The sequence below is a fragment of the Balaenoptera borealis genome (genome assembly GCF_965194805.1).
Source record: "Balaenoptera borealis genome assembly, chromosome: 3".
NCBI classification, from domain to species: domain Eukaryota; kingdom Metazoa; phylum Chordata; class Mammalia; order Artiodactyla; family Balaenopteridae; genus Balaenoptera; species Balaenoptera borealis.
Genome location: NC_138866.1, coordinates 178,629,728 through 178,649,272, shown reverse-complemented (window position 1 = coordinate 178,649,272; position 19,545 = coordinate 178,629,728). Strand labels below are relative to the sequence as shown.

Genomic DNA, 19,545 nt, shown 5'->3' with positions numbered 1-19,545 from the left:
ATTTTTGAATTGGGTTGTTTGTCTTTTTATTGAAATGTAAGATTTTAATAAATCCTGGTTACTAGGCACATACTATATATCTTACTTATTTGTTTTATGTATTACCTGTCTCACTAGTAAGCTTTATGACAGCAGGATTTTGGTCTGTTTTGTTTCTGTTTCCTAACACCAAGAACAGTGTCAGGCACAGTGCTCGTGCTCTGTAGATTGCTGTTAAAGAAATAAATTAGCAGAAAACACTGAAGATTTATTTCACATTGTGATATAAGCATGTTGGTACTTGATAAAGGGGGAAAAGGGGACTTAAGTGTGCCAAGTTGTCTTCGATCACAAGAATTCAGTAGATCCTGGTGGTCTGACATGGGCCCTACCCTGGAGGCTGCTGTGGGAGGATGGTCCGCCCCTGGTGCCTGGGTGCCCCTGAAGGCCCCCACGGTCCGTGGAGCTGATCCCTGCCGTGTGGCTGACAGGGTCTACATGCTCCGGCCGGGTGTCAGGCCTGTGGCTCTGAGGTGGGAGAGCCGAGTTCAGGACATTGGTCCACCAGTGACCTCCCGGCTCCACGTAATATCAAACGGCAAAAGCTCTCCCAGAGATCTCCATCTCAACGCTAAGACCCAGCTCCATTCAACGACCAGCAGGCTACAGTGCTGGGCACCCTATGCCAAACAACTAGCAAGACAGGAACACAACCCCACCCATTAGCACAGAGGCTGCCTAAAATCATACTAAGTTCACAGACACCTCAAAACACACCACTGGATGTGGTCCTGCCCACCAGAAAGACAAGATCCAGCCTCATCCACCAGAACACAGGCACCAGTACCCTCCACCAGGAAGCCTACACAACCCACTGAACCACCCTTACCCACTGGGGGCAGACACCAAAAACAATGGGAACTACGAACCTGCGAAAAGGAGACCCTAAACACAGTAAGTTAAGCAAAATGAGAAGGTAGAGAAACACACAGCAGATGAAGGAGCAAGGTAAAAACCCACCGGACCAAACAAATGAAGAGGAAATAAGCAGTCTACCTGAAAAAGAATTCAGAGTAATGATAGTAAAGATGATCCAAAATCTTGGAAATAGAATGGAGAACATATGAGGAAATAGAATGGAGAACATACGAGAAATGTTTAACAAGGACCTAGAAGAACTAAAGAGCAAACAAACAATGATGAACAACACAATAAATGAAATTAAAAGTTCTCTAGAAGGAATCAATAGCAGAATAACTGAGGCAGAAGAACAGATAAGTGGCCTGTAAGATAAAATAGTGGAAATAATACCACAGAGCAGAATAAAGAAAAAAGAATGAAAAGAATTGAGGACAGTCTCAGAGACCTCTGGGACAACATTAAACGCACCAACATTCAAATTATAGGGATCCCAGAAGAAGAAGAGAAAAATAAAGGGACTGAGAAAATATTTGAAGAGATTATAGTTGAAAACTTCCCTAATATGGGGAAGGAAATAGTCAATCAAGGCCAGGAAGCGCAGAGTCCCACACAGGATAAATTCAAGGAGAAATACGCCAAGACATATATTAAACTATCAAAAATTAAATACAAAGAAAAAATATTAAAAGCAGCAAGGGAAAAACAACAAATAACATACAAGGGAATCCATATAAGGTTAACAGCTAATCTTTCAGCAGAAACTCTGCAAGCCAGAAGGGAGTGGCAGGACATATTTAAAGTGATGAAAGGGAAAAACCTACAACCAAGATTACTGTATGCAGCAAGGATCTCATTCAGATTCGAAGGAGAAATTAAAACCTTTACAGATAAGCAAAAGCTAAGAGAATTCAGCACCACCAAACCAGCTTTACAACAAATGCTAAAGGAACTTCTCTAGGCAGGAAACCACAAGAGAACGAAAAGACCTACAATAACAAACACAAAACAATTAAGAAAATGGTAATAGGAACATATATATCAATAACTACCTTAAATGTAAATGGATTAAATGCTCCAACCAAAAGACATAGACTGGCTGAATGGATACAAAAACAAGACCTGTATATCTGCTGTCTACAAGAGACCCACTTCAGACCTAGGGACACATACAGACTGAAAGTGAGGGGATGGAAAAAGATATTCCATGCAAATGGAAATGAAAAGAAAGCTGGAGTAGCAATTCTCTTATCGGACAAGATAGACTTTAAAGTAAAGACTTTTACAAGAGACAGAGAAGGATATTACATAATGATCAAGGGATCAATCCAAGAAGAAGATATAACAATTATAAATATTTATGCACCCAACATAGGAGCACCTCAATACATAAGGCTAATGCTAACACCCATAAAAGGGGAAATTGACAGTAACACAATCATAGTAGGGGACTTTAACACCCCGCTTGCACCAATGGACAGATCATCCAAAATGAAAATAAATAAGGAAACACAAGCTTTAAATGATACATTAAACAAGATGGACTTTGTTGATATTTATAGGACATTCCATCCAAAAACAGCAGAATACACTTTCTTCTCAAGTGCTCATGGAACATTCTCCAGGATCATATTTGGGTCACAAATGAAGCCTTGGTAAATTTAAGACTATTGAAATCGTATCAAGTATCTTTTCTGGCCACAATGCTGTGAGACTAGCTATCAATTACAAGAAAAAAACTGTAAAAAATACAAACACATGGCCACTAAACAATACGCTACTAAATAACCAAGAGATCACTGAAGAAATCAAAAAATACCTAGAGACAAATGACAATGAAAACACAACCACCGAAAACCTATGGGATGCAGCAAAAGCAGTTCTAAGAGGGAAGTTTATAGCAATACAATCCTACGTCAAGAAACAAGGAAATCTCAAATAACCTAACCTTTCACCTAAAGCATTTAGAGAAAGAAAAACAAGAAACCCCCAAAATTAACAGAAGGAAAGAAATCATAAAGATCAGATCAGAAATAAATGAAAAATAAATGAAGGAAACAATAGCAAAGATCAATAAAACTAACAGCTGTTTCATTGAGAAGATTTAAAAAATTGATATACCGTTAGCCAGACTCATCAGGAAAAAAATGCAGAAGACTCAAATCAACAGAATTAGAAATGAAAAAGGAGAAGTAACAACTGACAATGCAGAAATACAAAGGATCATGAAAGATTACACAGGCAACTATATGCCAATAAAATGGACAACCTGGAAGAAATGGACAATTTCTTAGAAAAGCACAACCTTCTGAGACTGAACCAGGAAGAAACAGAAAATATAAACAGACCAATCACAAGCACTGAAATTGAGACTGTGATTAAAAGTCTTCCAACAAGCAAAAGCCCAGGACCAGAGGGCTTCACAGGTGAATTCTATCAAACATTTCGAGAAGAGCTAACACCTATCCTTCTCCAACTCTTCCAAAATATAGCAGAGGGAGGAACACTCCCCAACTCATTCTACGAGGCCACCATCACCCTGATAGCGAAACCAGACAAAGATGTCACAAAGAAAGAAAACTACAGGCCAATATCACTGATGAACATAGATGCAAAAATCCTCCACAAAATACTAGCAAACAGAATCCAACAGCACATTAATCCAAACAATCATACACCACGATCAAGTGGGGATTATCCCAGGAATGCAAGGATTCTTCAATATATGCAAATCAATCAATGTGATACACCATATTAACAAATTAAGGAATACAAACCATATGATCATCTCAATAGATGCAGAAAAAGCTTTTGACAAAATTCAACACCCATTTATGATTTAAAAAAAACTCTCCAGAAAGTAGGCATAGAGGGAACCTACCCTGACATAATAAAGGCCATATGTGACAAACCCACAGCCAACATCGTTCTCAGTGGTGAAAAACTGAAACCATTTCCTCTAAGATAAGGAACAAGACAAGGTTGCCCACCCTCACCACTATTATTCAACATAGTTCTGGAAGTTTTAGCCATGGCAGTCAGAGAAGAAAAAGAAAAAGAAGGAATCCAAATCAGAAAAGAAGTAAAACTGTCACTGTTTGCAGATGACATGATACTATACATAGAGAATCCTAGAGATGCTACCAGAAAACTACTAGAGCTAATCAATGAATTTGGTAAAGTAGCAGGATACAAAATTAATGCACAGAAGTCTCTTGCATTCCTATACACAAATGATGAAAAATCTGAAAGAGAAATTAAGGAAACACTCCCATTTACCACTGCAACAAAAAGAATAAAATACCTAGGAATAAACCTACCTAAGGAGACAAAAGACCTGTATGCAGAAAACTATAAGACACTGATGAAAGAAATTAAAGATGATACTAACAGATGGAGAGATATACCATGTTCTTGGATTGGAAGAATCAACATTGTGAAAATGACTGTACTACTCAAAGCAATCTACAGATTCAATGCAATCCCTGTCAAACTATCAATGGCATTTTTCAGAGAACTGGAACAATAAGTTTCACAATTTGTATGGAAACACAAAAGACCCCAAATAGCCAAAGCAATCTTGAGAAAGAAAAATGGAGCTGGAGGAATCAGGCTCCCAGACTTCAGACTGTACTACAGAGCTACAGTAATCAAGACAGTATGGTACTGGCACAAAAACAGAAATATATGTCAAAGGATAGAAAGTCCAGAGATAAACCCACACACCTATGGTCACCTTATTTTTGATAAAGGAGGCAAGAATATACAGTGGAGAAAAGACATCCTCTTCAATCAGTGGTGCTGGGAATACTGTACAGCTACATGTAAAAGAATGAAATTAGTACACTCCCTAACACCAGACACAAAAATAAAAGAGATTAAAGAGCTAAATGTAAGGCCAGACACTATAAAACTCTTAGAGGAAAACATAGGCAGAACACTCTATGACAGAAATCACAGCAAGATCCTTTTTGACCCACCTCCTAGAGAAATGGAAATAAAAATAAACAAATGGGACCTAATGAAACTTAAAAGCTTTTGCACAGCAAAGGAAACCATAAACAATACAGAAGAGAACCCTCAGAATGGGAGAAAATATTTGCAAATGAAGCAACTGACAAAGGATTAATCTCCAAAATTTACAAGCAGTTCATGCAGCTGAAAATCAAAAAAACAAACAACCCAATCCAAAAATGGGCAGAAGACCTAAACAGACATTTCTCCAAAGAAGATATACAGATTGCCAACAAACACGTGAAAGGATGCTCAACATCACTAATCATTAGAGAAATGCAAATTAAAAGTACAGTGAGGTATCAACTCACACCAGTCAGAATGGGCATCATCAAAAAATCTACAAACAATAAACGCTGGAGAGGGTGTGGGGAAAAGGGAACCCTCTTGCACTGTTGGTGGGAATGTAAATTGATACAGCCACTGTGGAGAACAGTATGGAGGTTCCTTAAAAAACGAAAAATAGAACTACCATATGACCCAACAATCCCACTAATGGACATATACCCTGAGAAAACCATAATTCAAAAAGAGTCATGTACCACAATGTTCATTGCAGCTCTATTTACAATAGCCAGGACATGGAAGCAATCTAAGTGTCCATCAACAGATGAATGGATAAAGAAGATGTGGCACATATATACAATGGAATATTACTCAGCCATAAAAAGAAACGCAATTCAGTTATTTGTAGTGAGGTGGATGGACCTAGAGTCTGTCATACAGAGTGAAGTAAGTCAGAAAGAGAAAAACAAATACCGTGTGCTAACACATATATCTGGAATCTAAAAAAAAAAAAATGGTTCTGACGAACCTAGGGCCAGGACAGGAATAAAGACACAGTCATAGAGAATGGACTTGACACGGGGAGGGGGAAGGGTAAGCTGGGATGAAGTGAGAGAGTGGCATGGACATATATACACTACCAAATGTAAAATAGATAGCTAGTGGGAAGCAGCCGCATAGCACAGGGAGATCAGCTCGGTGCTTTGTGACCACCTAGAGGGATGGAATAGGGAGGGTGGGAGGGAGACGGAAGAGAGAGGAGATATGGGGATATATGTATATGTATAGCTGTTTCACTTTGTTATAAAGCAGAAATTAACATACCATTGTAAAGCAATTATACTCCCATAAAGTTGTTAAAAAAAATTATTCAATAGATCCCTAAGCTTATAAATCAAGAAATAACAGTTAATGCATGCAGTATCCTATATGGAGACAAAAACAGAATAACTTGCTTTTATTCTTCTGCCTGATCAACTTAAATACATATAACATACACAGATTCTTTTTCCAGATTAGTGAATAAAAACAATTTTGATGAGTAAGTAAACATTGTCACATTATATACGCCATCATATTTAAAATTTGCCTTCATGGTTTGAGGATGGGTAAGAAAATTGTTTCTATTCAGTGAAATAACTGTTTTGGTTTTTCTTTTTGAGATGAACAGTTTATCTTTAGGAGTCTAAGTAATTACAATTTTTTAAAAAGATATATAAGTTTGTCATTTTAAATTTCAGTGCCAATCTGTTTACTTAATAAAATCACTTGATATTTGAGATGTCCAATGGCCCAGAACTTATTTTTATATCATTGGAACCGTCTTCTTGACCCATAGAGAATCACTGAACACATTTTGTAGGACTGGGAGAGACTTTTCACAATTGAGTTTTATTTGAATGTCAATGTTGAAAATAAATTTAATAACCTTTATGAACAGGTTGTAAAACTTCAGATAATTTATGACCATCTTCTCTATGTAATCTTTAAAGTTTTAAATTGAACTCTGCCATGTTTTATAAATCAACTTTTCTATCCAATATAGACATGGTCATCTTTTTAATCTTAACATCTGTGTGAAGCAAAAAATATGATATTGTATTCTGATGTATTTTAGAGAATGTGGTTGAAAAAAATGTAGCTTGCTATCCTATGTAAATAGGAGTTTTCTACTTAATATTGAGGGGGAAAAGCACAGAATCTAACTGCAGGGACCTTTTAGGAACTCAGTCATCAAGCAGCAGGGGTTTCACAGAACCCGCAATAGAAGGTTTCCTGGTGAAGAGAGGACAGTCCGATGACACAGTAGAGACGTTCTGCATCTCCAGATTTCTGGGAAGGACTTTTTTGACACCAGCTCTGTAGGCTGGCAAGCATCTTCTCCTTCAGGTTGCTCCTTTCTCTCCTGCACTTTCGAGAAGCACCAGAGAAAAACTCTGCAAGGCGTGTTTTCCACTGTGAAGCAGACCCTCTGCCTTCAGGGGTCCCCTAGGCTTGCGCCTGGACTTGGACTAGACCCCTTGGAAAGTGGGCACCTGAAGAGCCGTCAGGGATGCAGCATGCACTCTTGGGGGCACAGGTTCACAAGAAAGGTTTGGAATGAACCTGGGCTGCAGAAGGAGAAGGGAGGTCCTGTGAGCCATGGCCCAGAAGGGGACCGTACTTGGGTGTTGCCGTGACGATGGATGTGCCTGCAGAGGCGGGAAGAGGAGGCACCCGAAGCTCGGCCGGCGGTCTCCTCCTGCCCACTGAGCCGCGCAAGTTCATAGCTCTGCCCTTGCCTTGGGCACAGCGGCAGCGCCTCTGTCCCTGGGACGTACGTGAGGGAGGGCCTCTAGAAAGGCTGCTGGTTTAGATGAAACCAGGAGGCTAAGTAAGGCTCAGGCTGTCCGCTGGAGACAGTGGCTGGGGGGCTCCTGTCTCGGCGCCGCCAGCCCCGCCTCAGCCCCCGGTATCCAGCCGGGCCAGTGGGAGAACTGGGAAGGGGCTGCCCCCTCTTCACTGTGGCTAGTGTTTGCTAGGCCAGTTACGGTGCACCAGTGGTGCAGTGTTTGTGTTCCCTCTTGTTTCCCTCCGAGTTCCCCCTTTTCAGGGTCTCTGGAGGATTTTGTTGTTGTTGTTTCTCTCCCTCTCATTTGCGTTTGAGGATCGTGGTCAGTGGAGCCCCGCCATCCCCTGGAGGGACGCTGTGGTTTCTGTGCGAAGGGGCACCTGCTGCCGCTTTGATGAGGGTGAAGGGCAGCGGGTTGCCGTTTGTTATATTCATGCCCCTCCACCACCACGGGCGATGCTTTAAAGGTTCAGCTCCTGTACAGAGAAGGATTTGCTAAGTTTGCAGTTGGGTGTCAGCATCAGGACCCATGGGGGTCCTCCCCACCCACGCGTCCCACCGGGCACCTTGACTCTTCGAACCAAAGTTCCTGAAAGGGGCACAGCCCGGCCTGGTCCGCAACCTCAGGGGCCTGGGATCCCTGTGGCGCTTCCTGAAGTCCAGGTTGGCTGAGGCCAGCTGGAAGAGGGGTTCCTCCAACAGCCCAGGTGCCAGCCGGTCCCTACCTGGGACCCTTCCCTCCCACCCAGCCGGGGGGCCGGGTTCCAAAGCGGTGAGCGAGCTCGTGGACTGGCATGGGGCTGGAGGCTCCCAGCCCCGCCGGGCAGTGTGTCCAGGGCCATTCAGATGCCAAGCATCAGGAAATCATTTTGTGCAACCACCTGAAGCAGAGATATTTTTTAAAAAGCATAAATTATTCTCAGTTGTTCTGTGATGATCCTGCCGTTTTCTTTTCCCCGTGACTTCGCACCAGTGATTCTTTCACATCAGGTGAATCTTGGGAAAGCCTTGGTGCCCCTCCCTCCCGGGCCCCACTCAGTACCCATGCGTGTGCACCCCCAGCCTTTCTCAGCAGTTAAGACGTTCTAGGCAATGCCGTAGGCACAGCTGACTGTGTCTCTCTCTCTGAGTGCAAGAAACTTAAGTCATCTTAAAAAAATACAAAAAAAAATTTTACAAAAAAACAAAACACACACAAAAAAATCTTTTTTAGGCCAGAGTTTTCTACAGGTACTAATGAATATTTTTCTTAATCGTTATAAGTTTTATGTGTTTAATATTTCTTAATACCAGTAGCATTAATTTATACTTTTGTAGCAACACAATATTTTTATAAACAGCCAGTGCTTTGGCTCAAGTCTCCACAAGGGGCTTATGCAGGGTTTTCTTGGGACCTGTGTACAGTGTACTGTATTTAAGAAAAAAAGTTACCTAGTGTCACCCTTGCTGTGTTAATTAACAAAAGACGTTGTTTCTGGTCTCCTGTGTCATTGGTGTGGACCCAGCAGTTATCCAAGGAGTCACGTTGCATGGGGGTTGAGTTGACGGTTCTTGTGATATGTAAACCCCCAAGACCAAACTTGAGGGTTTATTTAGGCTTTTTTTCTGTTTGTCCTTTGGATTTTTGGTTTCATTTCGTTTTGGTACCGTTTGCCATTTACAGCCAAATCAGTTTTGTGGTGTTTAAAACTTTTACTGATGTCAAATGGAGGGAAGGAACAGAAAAAAAAAAAAAAAAGATTTTTACAAATGGAGGGAAGGAACAGAAAAAAAACACATTTTTACAAAGTAATAAAATCTAAAACTGAGCTGTTTAAATGTTGTTCTTTTTACCTGTCTGTTCTTGTCCAAAAGTGGGACATTCCCAGGGAGAAGAGGAAGGTTCCACTTGGTTCCTTAAATCGCCAAAAGCCCCTGCCCACAATTCAGCACCCCCTAGCCTCCGAATTCTTGCAACATTATTTCCCAGTTGGTTGATGCCAAGGCAAAAAGACATCCTTTTAATGGTTAGGGAGGATCAGTTGCTTAAATGATTTCATCTCAGTGTTGTATTTAGGGTTTTACAATAAAACAACCTTTGTTGGGGGGAAAGGATGTTGGTGAGGTGAATTGTAGTACAGTGTACATAAATGGACTTCTTCAAAGAAGGAAACAATTTCTATTAAGTAGGATAGAGAGTGTTCCAAGCAGGCCTTCTGAACTATGGCAGAATAAAACCTTTGGATCTGTACCTTGTGAGGGAGCGAGCCCTGTGTGCATGGGCAGGGTATGCAGATATACCATGGTACTCTTCATGAGTTAGTTGAAAACTTGCAGATCTCCTGCACAGGTAAAAGAAATGATTTTGAATAGTAGATGCTAAAGGAATTTAGAACTTTATTGTTAAAACAAGATGGTGTAACATTTGTTTTATAATATATTAAATCTTTTCTCCTTTTAGAAGCCAGGCCTTTTCATACTGAGACATGTTAATATACTTTAAATGCTCAAATATTACCTGATAGAACATTTGGACATTTGTCCTGTTATGTTTTTCTTCTCTCTAATCATCATTTTTCCCTCTGCCTCATTGACTTCCTTTTTTATATTTGGGGCCTAAGATTAAATTACTTGGGTCACTTTCATATTTTCCCCTTGAATTGGAACTAATTATGGAATTAATTTTCAATGCAAATTCAAGACGAGGCCTTTAAATTTGACAATATGATACTTTAATATTATTAGAATTATATATATAAAATGTTAGACAAATAAATTTGTCGTTTTTGGTTTTGTGCGTTTGAATCTCTGGGAGGACAGCTGCTGACCCAACATAAAGGTAGTCGGAACCTACCTGTAACATCTCATTCCGTCTTCAGAAGATCAGTGACTGATTTCCTTGGTAATCCGTTTCAGACTTTCTTTTGAAGTTGGGAAGATGAGTTTTACATTCCTTTTTGTTCTCTTTTATGGTTATAAAAGGACTCTTTGCATGTGTATACAGAGTGTCACCTTTGACCTTTCCTATGACAAAGCAGTTTTCCTTTTAGATAAGAACACATGAAAACACACTTCTGTTTAAAGGCACAGTATATAGAGAAACTGAATTCAATGCAAAGGAGAAACAAAACTTTTCACTGTTCCTGCATGAGCAGAGTGCTTTTACAGCGGTATCTGCTCCTGGGAATCTAGACGGGATTCTGTCTACAGAGCAAGCTCCTTTGTGTGTCACTCCTCGGCGTAACATTAGCAAGACGACTGCAGTTACACGATAGAGCCCTTTTTTAGGGTGTTCAAAAGTTGGACAGCTCAACTTTACCATTAATGCATTCCTCTACATGTATCCACACAGTTTTAAGGAAATGAAGTAAAATGATGCTTTATAGATCTTATTTATTATAAAGAAAATTCACTCCTTTGTATCTTTAATTACTGGGTAAAAGTCTTGGGAGTTGGAGTATCATTAGAGTCACAGCTGGGCGTTCTGTAAAATACTAGGGTTTTCCCGTGTATTAACGCGGTTTAGTCATCCCAGCCATTTATCCGAAGTAAATTGTAGAGTTTGTGCATTTGTTTAAGTTTCATGCCTTATCTGCTACAGAAAGGAAATGGATTTAAGAGCTAAAGTATTAATTTTTATAGTTTAAATCATAACTTGTCATGTTTCTGTATTGGTTTTTATGAATTTTTTTCTCTTAGTTATCTCAGTCGTGTCAGTGATGTCACCCAGCTTACTGAAATTAGTCCCTCTTTCCATTTGAATTTGTTTCTTATAACTTTTTGTTACAGTAGAACCCAAATAATTATCCAGACAAGATAAAGTATCGCTGATATAAAGGCCTAAAGGCGTTCTGTTATGAGTCAAGTCCATGAGTTTTCATTAGAATCAGCATTGAGGAGTCCACATCTCTACCTGGCCATCTAGAATTGATGAAAATAATTGTAGCAAATGGAGTGGGTAGCAGAAAAGGCCTTATAGCATATACTTAATGTACGATAGTAAGTATTAACAAGTGTATGATTCTGTTTGTTTTCCTGCGCTGCTGTGTACGTTATCATCTGCCCAGATTGCGATCAAAATCCTGCTCAGCATTCGTGGTCCAGCCTTGCTTGACATCTTTTGTGATGTGATTGCTGATTCTCTTACTCCCTTATGCTCCTGTAATTTCTTTAAACTTTCTACCTTCTTGTGATCAGGGGTACTACCTGATTTATCTGCTTTCCCCCAGTACCTAGTAGAGCAAACACTGGGCATGGTGCTAAGTACTGTTGCAATGCAAGGATTAATAATACATTATAGGGACTTCCCTGGCGGTCCAGTGGTTAAGACTCCACGCTTCCACTGCAGGGGGCACGGGTTCAATCCCTGGTCGGGGAACTAAGATCCCGAATGCCACGCCGTGCGGCCAAAAATAATAATAATACATTATAATAGTTTACTAGGTAATTCTACTGAGTGTTTGCTACGTATCAGGCACTATGATAAGCATCTTACATGCATTTGTCATTCAATCCTCAATGCAACCCTGTAAAATACGTTCCGTTTTCATCTACATTTTATACTCTGGGGCCAGAGAAAAATAACACCTACTGGCTAAAGCAAGGATTCTGTCTCCCGAGCTTTTAGCTACTTCTGTCCCTTAGGAAAACAAACAAATTATTATTCTAGTGTGAAACAGAGACTGAAAGAGGGGAGGGGTGTGCAGAGGGATGATACTTGAATTAAAGGACATGATGTGTATTAGACTTAGATGAAATGAAGAATGTATTCTAGTCTTGGGAAAAGAGTAAGCAAAAAGGCAAGAGATGTGGGATGGGAAACTTTGTGCTATATTTGGAGAACAGTAATTGGTTCAGTATGGCTGAACCATACTCGTTGTGCTAGGAGATTAAGATGGAAGCAGAAATTGGGATCAGGTACAGTACCAGCTGAAATAATCATTTCTCCCCAGACCATCTTCACTATACTATGTTTGCATGCTCATCTTGATATGAAAGGCTAAACATGAACATTCAAGTCATGAATGTAAAGCCTATTCGTGGAAGTAGAACAGTTACTTAATGAACAGTAAGAACTTCTCTGTGAAGCTTGATAAAACTTAAGAGTATTAAAAATTGAGTATTTTCACTATTTTTCACAGTCAAACCTTGTTTAAAATAGTAGGAAAGGAGGTAGGATTTGGGGGAATGTAGGGTCAGGGAGGTCCCTCACTTTGCATTTATACTAATCCAAGCCTACCAAGCTTAGATGGCCAGTGTTGTGTGGACTGCAACGTCAGTCGTCTTTCTAGGTATCCAGAAAGACGTGTGCATCACCTCCAGACTCTGCACGTTCGGAGTCAGTTCATTCTCCCATCAAAGCTGATTTCCCTGCCTAACTACTCCTTGCCTCTCAGTTCTCAGTCCTCTTCAGCTCTTTCAGTTCCCCTTGTGCTACGCTAATTCACATCTTTCTGCCTCTCATGATTCTGTTCCTGCCAGCTAGAACTTCCTACCCTCTTTTCTCTCTCAGATGAGACCTAAAATACCATCTTTGTAAAACCTAGTAAGGTGATTAAGATATCATTATATCTGCAGATGTGTCAAAAGAAGGCATGTTTACTAAGTGTTAGAGCATTTGGGGAAAAAATATATTCTCTAAATCATGGGTCAGCAAACTATGGCCCACAGGCCAAATCAAGCCCTACCACCTATTTTGTAATTTATTGGAACACAGCCATGTGCATTTGTTTATATATCGTACCATCTTGCTGCCTATGCATTGTATTATCATGCTATGTTATGGCCTGCAAAGCCAAAAATATTTACTTTTTGGCCCATTACAGAAAACATCTGGCAACCCTTACTCTAAATGAACACCTGTTAAACCAGAGTATGCCAGGAGTTTTCCCTAGGCTTCATCTGATCTTTCTATATCAGGCCAGGCCTATTCAAACAAGAGCTAAGAACACATTCTCTGAAGCCTGATTTTTTTATATGTTCATAACCAGAGGCAGATGATAAGCAGTGAACATTTTATTAAGTTTAATTTTTTTCTACATAAGCATAGTATATTTTTTATTTGTAGCACTTGGAACTTAGAGATGAGGCATCAGGTAGTTCACGTTAATTTTTTTTTTTTTTTTTTTGCACTCCTGCATTTTCTGAAATCTTTAATGCCGGAGAATTTGATGCGGACCTTTTTCTCTGGCTAAAAATGGAATCTTCCTTGTTCCCCCAACTTTATAAATGGTAGTAATTTCCCAAAACTTCACTTTGTAGGAAGATTAAAATGATGCTTCATTTATATTCTCTGCCACCTCTTCCCCCAAAAGAGTGTTTGTTTTATTTTGACCAAGAAAAACAATATTCCCTTTCCTTCTGTTTAGATCATACTTTTACTTAATATTTAGAAATTTTGAAGTAGTGTTGTAAAACTCATTTCAAACTGTGCCTCATCACTTACTAGTAATAAAGGTTGAAATGCAACAGATGGTGAATAGGAAGAATGACTATATCTTCATCTTGTGTCTCCAAGTGTTCCCCCTTGCGTAAAAATCTCATTTACAGCTGTATACCTTCTCCTCCATGAGAATTTCAGTGACAGTACTCATCCACAAATTCCAACAGCCATTCTAAAGGGAAGAATTGAAGAAAGAAGGGAGAGTTGGAAATAGTTCATGGGGCTAAAGCTTATTCTGGAATACATGTAGAAATGTTTGCAGTTCAGGTTTGGGAGTGGTAAAAGAAGCTAAGGAGTAATAATAATGATAGCCCTGTGCTAGTAATTGCTCCCTAAATCTGAGAGCTGATGCTGCAATCCTAGCCTTGGTATAAAGGTAATTATAGAGCTAAGACTGTCCTGGGTGACGTATTGGACAAAGAAAAGCGCTTTAAGAAATATTGTTAAAAATAGGTTAAATGAACAAATTTAACCCAAGAATCTGGCAGTATTCTACGAGAATTTTAAATGCCTTCTTTCTTTGGCCCAGCAATCCTACTCTGGAACTCTGTCCTGCCGATACTGCTGTTCATGTATGAAATTACATGTTCAAGTTTATTTGGTGCAGCATTGGTTATGGCAAAAGGTTAGACACAATCCAAGGGTCCAGCAATTAAGGACTGGATCATAAAATCAGAAAGGCATTGAAGGTTGAACCAGATGAAAGCATGTCCCTTGACATGTGTATTAGCTACAAAATAACATTGAAAATGCACAAAAAGGAGACCCTAAAAGTTGCTAACACGGGATGGTAAAAGGGAAATAATTGTACATTACCAAATTTTACTGTTATAAAATAACAGATTTTTTTTTTTTAAGATGGTTCTATTTTTTTTTTAATTAATTTATTTATTTTTGGCCATGTTGGGTCTTCGTTTCTGCGCGAGGGCTTTCTCTAGTTGCGGTGCGTGGGGGCCACTCTTCATCGCGGTGCGCGGGCCTCTCACTGTCGTGGCCTCTCTTGGTGCGGAGCACAGGCTCCAGACGCACAGGCTCGGTAGTTGTGGCTCACAGGCCCAGTTGCTCCGTGGCATGTGGGATCTTCCCAGACCAGGGCTCGAACCCGTGTCCCCTGCATTGGCAGGCAGATTCTCAACCACTGTGCCACCAGGGAAGCCCATAAAATAACAGATTTTAAAAAGTATTTTATCATTTATTTTAACACATTAAAACTGTGTAGGAACTTGTATATATTCTGTTGTTTTGATTCCCATACCCATTTGATTTCTACTCCTATATGAACCAAATATACTATTGAGGTGTTCAGGCATGGCCCAGTAAGAACTACTCTAGGGGCTTCCCTGGTGACGCAGTGGTTAAGAATCTGCCTGCCAACGCAGGGGACACGGGTTCAAGCCCTGGTCCGGGAAGATCCCACATGCCGCAGAGCAACTAAGCCTGTGCGCCACAACTACTGAGCCTGTGCTCTAGAACCCGCGAGCCACAACTACCGAGCCCGTGTGCCACAACTACTGAAGCCCACGCACCTAGAGCCCATGCTCTGCAACAAGAGAAGCCCGCACACCACAGTGAAGAGTAGCCCCCCGCTCACCACAGCTAGAGAAAGCCCGCGTGCAGCAACGAAGACCCAACGCAGCCAAAAATTAATTAATTAATTAATTAAGTTTTAAAAAGGAACTACTCTAATTGACTCTTAGAGTTTATTCCTTCATCTTTGAGGTAAGGGTGGGATGATTAGGACAAAAGTTAATTAGTAGATTTCTTACAAAAATGTATTTCCACAGAGAAACAGCAATTTAAATACTTTTTAACTTTTATACCCCACAACTTCTTTTTTATTTTTTATTGAAGTATAGTTGATTTACAAGGTTGAGTTACTTTCTGGTGTATAGTAAAGTGATTCAGTTATACAAATATATATACTCTTTTTCATATTCTTTTCCATTATGGTTTATTACAGGATATTGAATATAGTTCTCCATGCTATACAGAAGACCATGTTGTTTATCTATTTTATATATAGTTGTTTGTATCAGCTAATCCGAAACTCCGAATTTATCCCTCCCACACCCCCTTTCCCCTTTGGTAACCATAAGTTTGTTTTCTGTGTCTGTGAGTCTGTTTCTGTTTTGAAATAAGTTCATTTGTATCATATTTTAGATTGCACATGTAAGTGATAGCATACAGTATTTGACTTTCTCTTTCTGGCTTAATGTAGTATGATAATCTCTAGGTGCATCCAGGTTACTACGAATGGCATTATTTCATTCTTTTTTTATGGCTAATTAGTATTCCATTGTGTGTATATGTGTATGTGTGTATATATATATATATATCCATTCATCTGTGAATGGGCATTTAGGTTTCTTCCATGTCTTGGCTATTGTAAACAGTGCTGCTATGAACATTGGGGTGCATGTATCCTTTCAAACCATGGGTTTCCCCAGATCCATGCCCAGGAGTGGGATTGCTGGATCATATGGTAGTCCTATTTTTAGTTTTTTAAGGAACCTCCACACTGTTCTCCATAGTGGCTGCACCTACACTCCCACCAACAGTGCAGGAGGGTTCCCTTTTCTCCACACCCTCTCCAGCATTTATTATTTGTAGAGTTTTTAATGATGTGGCCATTCTGACTAGTGTAAGGTGGTACCTCATTGTAGTTCTGAATCCATTTCTCTGATAATTAGCCATGAGCAGGTTTCCATGTGCCTGTTGGCCATCTGTATGTCTTCTTTGGAGAAATGTCTATTTAGGTCTTCTGCCCATTTTTTGAGTGGGTGGTTTGTTTTTTTGTTACTGAGTTGTATGAGCTGTTTGTATATTTTGGAAATTGAGCCCTTGTCAGTTGCATCATTTGCAAATATTTTTTCCCATTCTGTAGGTTGTCTTTTTGTTTTCTTTATGGTTTCCTTTGCTGTGCAAAAGCTTCTAAGTTTGATTAGGTCCCATTTGTTTATTTTTGCTTTTATTTCTATTGCCTTGGGAGACTGACCTAAGAAAACATTGCTATGGTTTATGTCAGAATGTTTTGCCTATGTTCTCTTCTAGGAGTTTTATAGTGTCATGTCTTATATTAAAGTCTTTAAGCCATTTTGAGTTTATTTTTGTGTATGGTGTTGAGGGAGTGTTCTGAGTTCATTAATTTATATGCGGGAAGGCTTTCAGCTTTTCACCATTATTATGTTGGCTGTGGATTTGTCATAAATAGCTTTTATCATGTTGAGATACGTTCCCTTTATACCCACTTCTTAAAAAGGATTCAAGATGGTAAAAAGGGATGCTTGGAAACTTGTTCTCTGATGAGGTGTGTCTGAATGAACACAATTACAGGCAGATGCTTGGACCAGATTTATGAATAGAGGAAAACAGTTAGAACCTAGATTCTAGTTTCATGTCAGTCAAGTGTAGAGTTTCATAATAGTTAATATATGTAGAGTAAAGGTTTGTGAAGAGTCCAAGATAACAGTGAATTTTGTGCTTATTTTTGGTAAATTGTAATATTGCTTACTTTGTAAAGAAACTAGTCATGATAGAGAGTTACTTTTATGGGAAAAAGAAATCCGCCTTTTGGATATTTCCTTTAATAAAAGTTAAAATTCTGAACATGCAGAACTTGATTATTGATCTGTGCCTAGCTATTGATGTAACATACTTCCTAAAGTAGTAAATTTCAAGTGCATTCCTATGTTAATTGTTTGCTGTCATATCTCTGGATTTAACTTTTAAATATTTGAAAACTAGAGTATGCTTCCAGTTAGATTTTTTACTTGGACAGTAATATAAAGCAAAACTATCAGTCATTATTTTCAATGCCATGATATTGTAGCTCGTTGATAGCATGCTTTTTTATGTTTTCAGGATATGGCTTTAGTTGCCCCTGAGGCTCCTTCAGAACAAGCCAGAAGAGTTTTTCAAACTTACGATCCAGAAGGTAAAAGATTTTATTTTTTATTAACATTGACTCTGTGTTTTATATCTTCATATGTTTGAAATATATTGATACTTTCCTGAGTTTTATTTTTAAAGAGTTATGGGATTATTGAAAGAAATGTAGCTTGCATTTCTTGAAAATTTTAAATAGGAAATGGTGAAAATGGGAAACAAAAAAAATAGGAAAATTCAGTGATCATCATATTCTCACATGGTATAAGGGTTTTGTGTTTCTTGTTGTACTAAAGTTATGATTACTTGAATCTTGACCTCTGATGGTGTTAAACAGGGAAAAATACCACCTCTTGAATAACTTTTCAAAGAGCTTAAGTCATGTTTTATTTATTTATTCAAATGAATGTTTCAGAATATTTCTTTTTTTAATAATTGAGATATAATTGACATATTCTGTAAGTTTAAGGTACACAACATGTTGCTTTGATATATTTATATATTGCAAAATGACTACTATTTTAGCATTAGGTATAACACCTCTATCACATCACATAATTACTTCTTTTTTGTGGTGAAAACAGTTAAGATCTGGTCTGTTAACAATTTTGAAGTTTATAATACAGTATTGTTGACTATAATCACCATTGCTGTTCATTAGTTCTCCAGAACTTATTTATCTACTAGTTGCAAGTTTCTACCTTTAAACAACATCTCCCCAATTAACCTACCTCAAGCCCCTGGTAACCACCACTCTACTCTGTTTTTACAAATTCAGCTTTTCTAGATTCCACATATAAGTGATATCATACAGTATTTGTCTTTCTATGTCTGATTTACTTCACTTAGCATAATGTCCTCAAGGTTTATCCATGTTGTCACAAAAGGTAGGATTTCCCTCTTTGTCATGGCTAAATAATATCCCATTGTGTGTGTACACCAGCATACACACTGTAATCTTTATCCATTGACAAACACTTAGGCTGTTTCCATAGCTTGGCTGTTGTGAATAATATTGCAGTGATTGTGGTTGTGCAGATATCTCTTTGATCTACTGATTTCACTACCTTCAGATATATACCCAGGAGTGGAATTGCTGAATCATATGGTAGTTCTGTTTTTAATTGTTTGAAGAATCTCTGTACTGTTTTCTTTAATAGAGATACCGTTTTATATTTTCACCAACAGTGCATAAGGTTTCCCCTTTCTCCACAAACTCACCAACATTTAATCTGGTCTTTTTTTTTTTTTTTTTTTTTTTTTTTTGGCCATGCCGTGTGGCATGTGGGATCTTCCCTGACCGGGGATCAAACCCGTGCCCCCGGCATTGGGAGCGTGTAGTCCTAACCACTGGACCACCAGGGAAGTCCAGTCTCTTGTCTTTTTGATAAAGGTCTTCCTAACAGGTGTGAGGTGATACCTCATTGTGATTTTGATTTGCATTTTCCTGATGATTTGTGATATTGAACATTTTTTCATATACCTATTGGCCATTTGTATGTCTTCTTTAGAAAAATGTCTATTCAGGTCCTTTGCTAACTTTTTAATTGAATTATTTGTGTTTTTGCTCTTGAGGTCTTTATATATTTTGCTTTATATATTTTGTGTATTAACCTTTTATCAAATATATGGCTTGCAAATATTTTCTTCCACTCTATAGGTTGCTTTTTCAATTTTATTATTTCCTTTGCTGTGCAGAAGCTCTTTAGTT

At 38.9% G+C, this 19,545-nt stretch overlaps 1 protein-coding gene across 8 annotated transcripts in view; it reads left to right on the top strand.

Moving 5' to 3' along the window:
* MINDY3 (MINDY lysine 48 deubiquitinase 3) overlaps window positions 1-19,545 on the top strand; it is a 93,139-nt gene that overhangs the window by 50,690 nt on the left and 22,904 nt on the right. For all 8 annotated transcript variants that reach the window (XR_014242624.1, XM_082385471.1, XM_082385472.1 and 5 more), the window contains one exon: window positions 17,811-17,883. Coding sequence is in view for 7 of the 8 variants with exons in the window: in XM_082385471.1 (XP_082241597.1) it covers window positions 17,811-17,883 (73 nt within the window). In the remaining variant the exon portion in view is untranslated. The remainder of the gene's footprint in view (window positions 1-17,810; window positions 17,884-19,545) is intronic.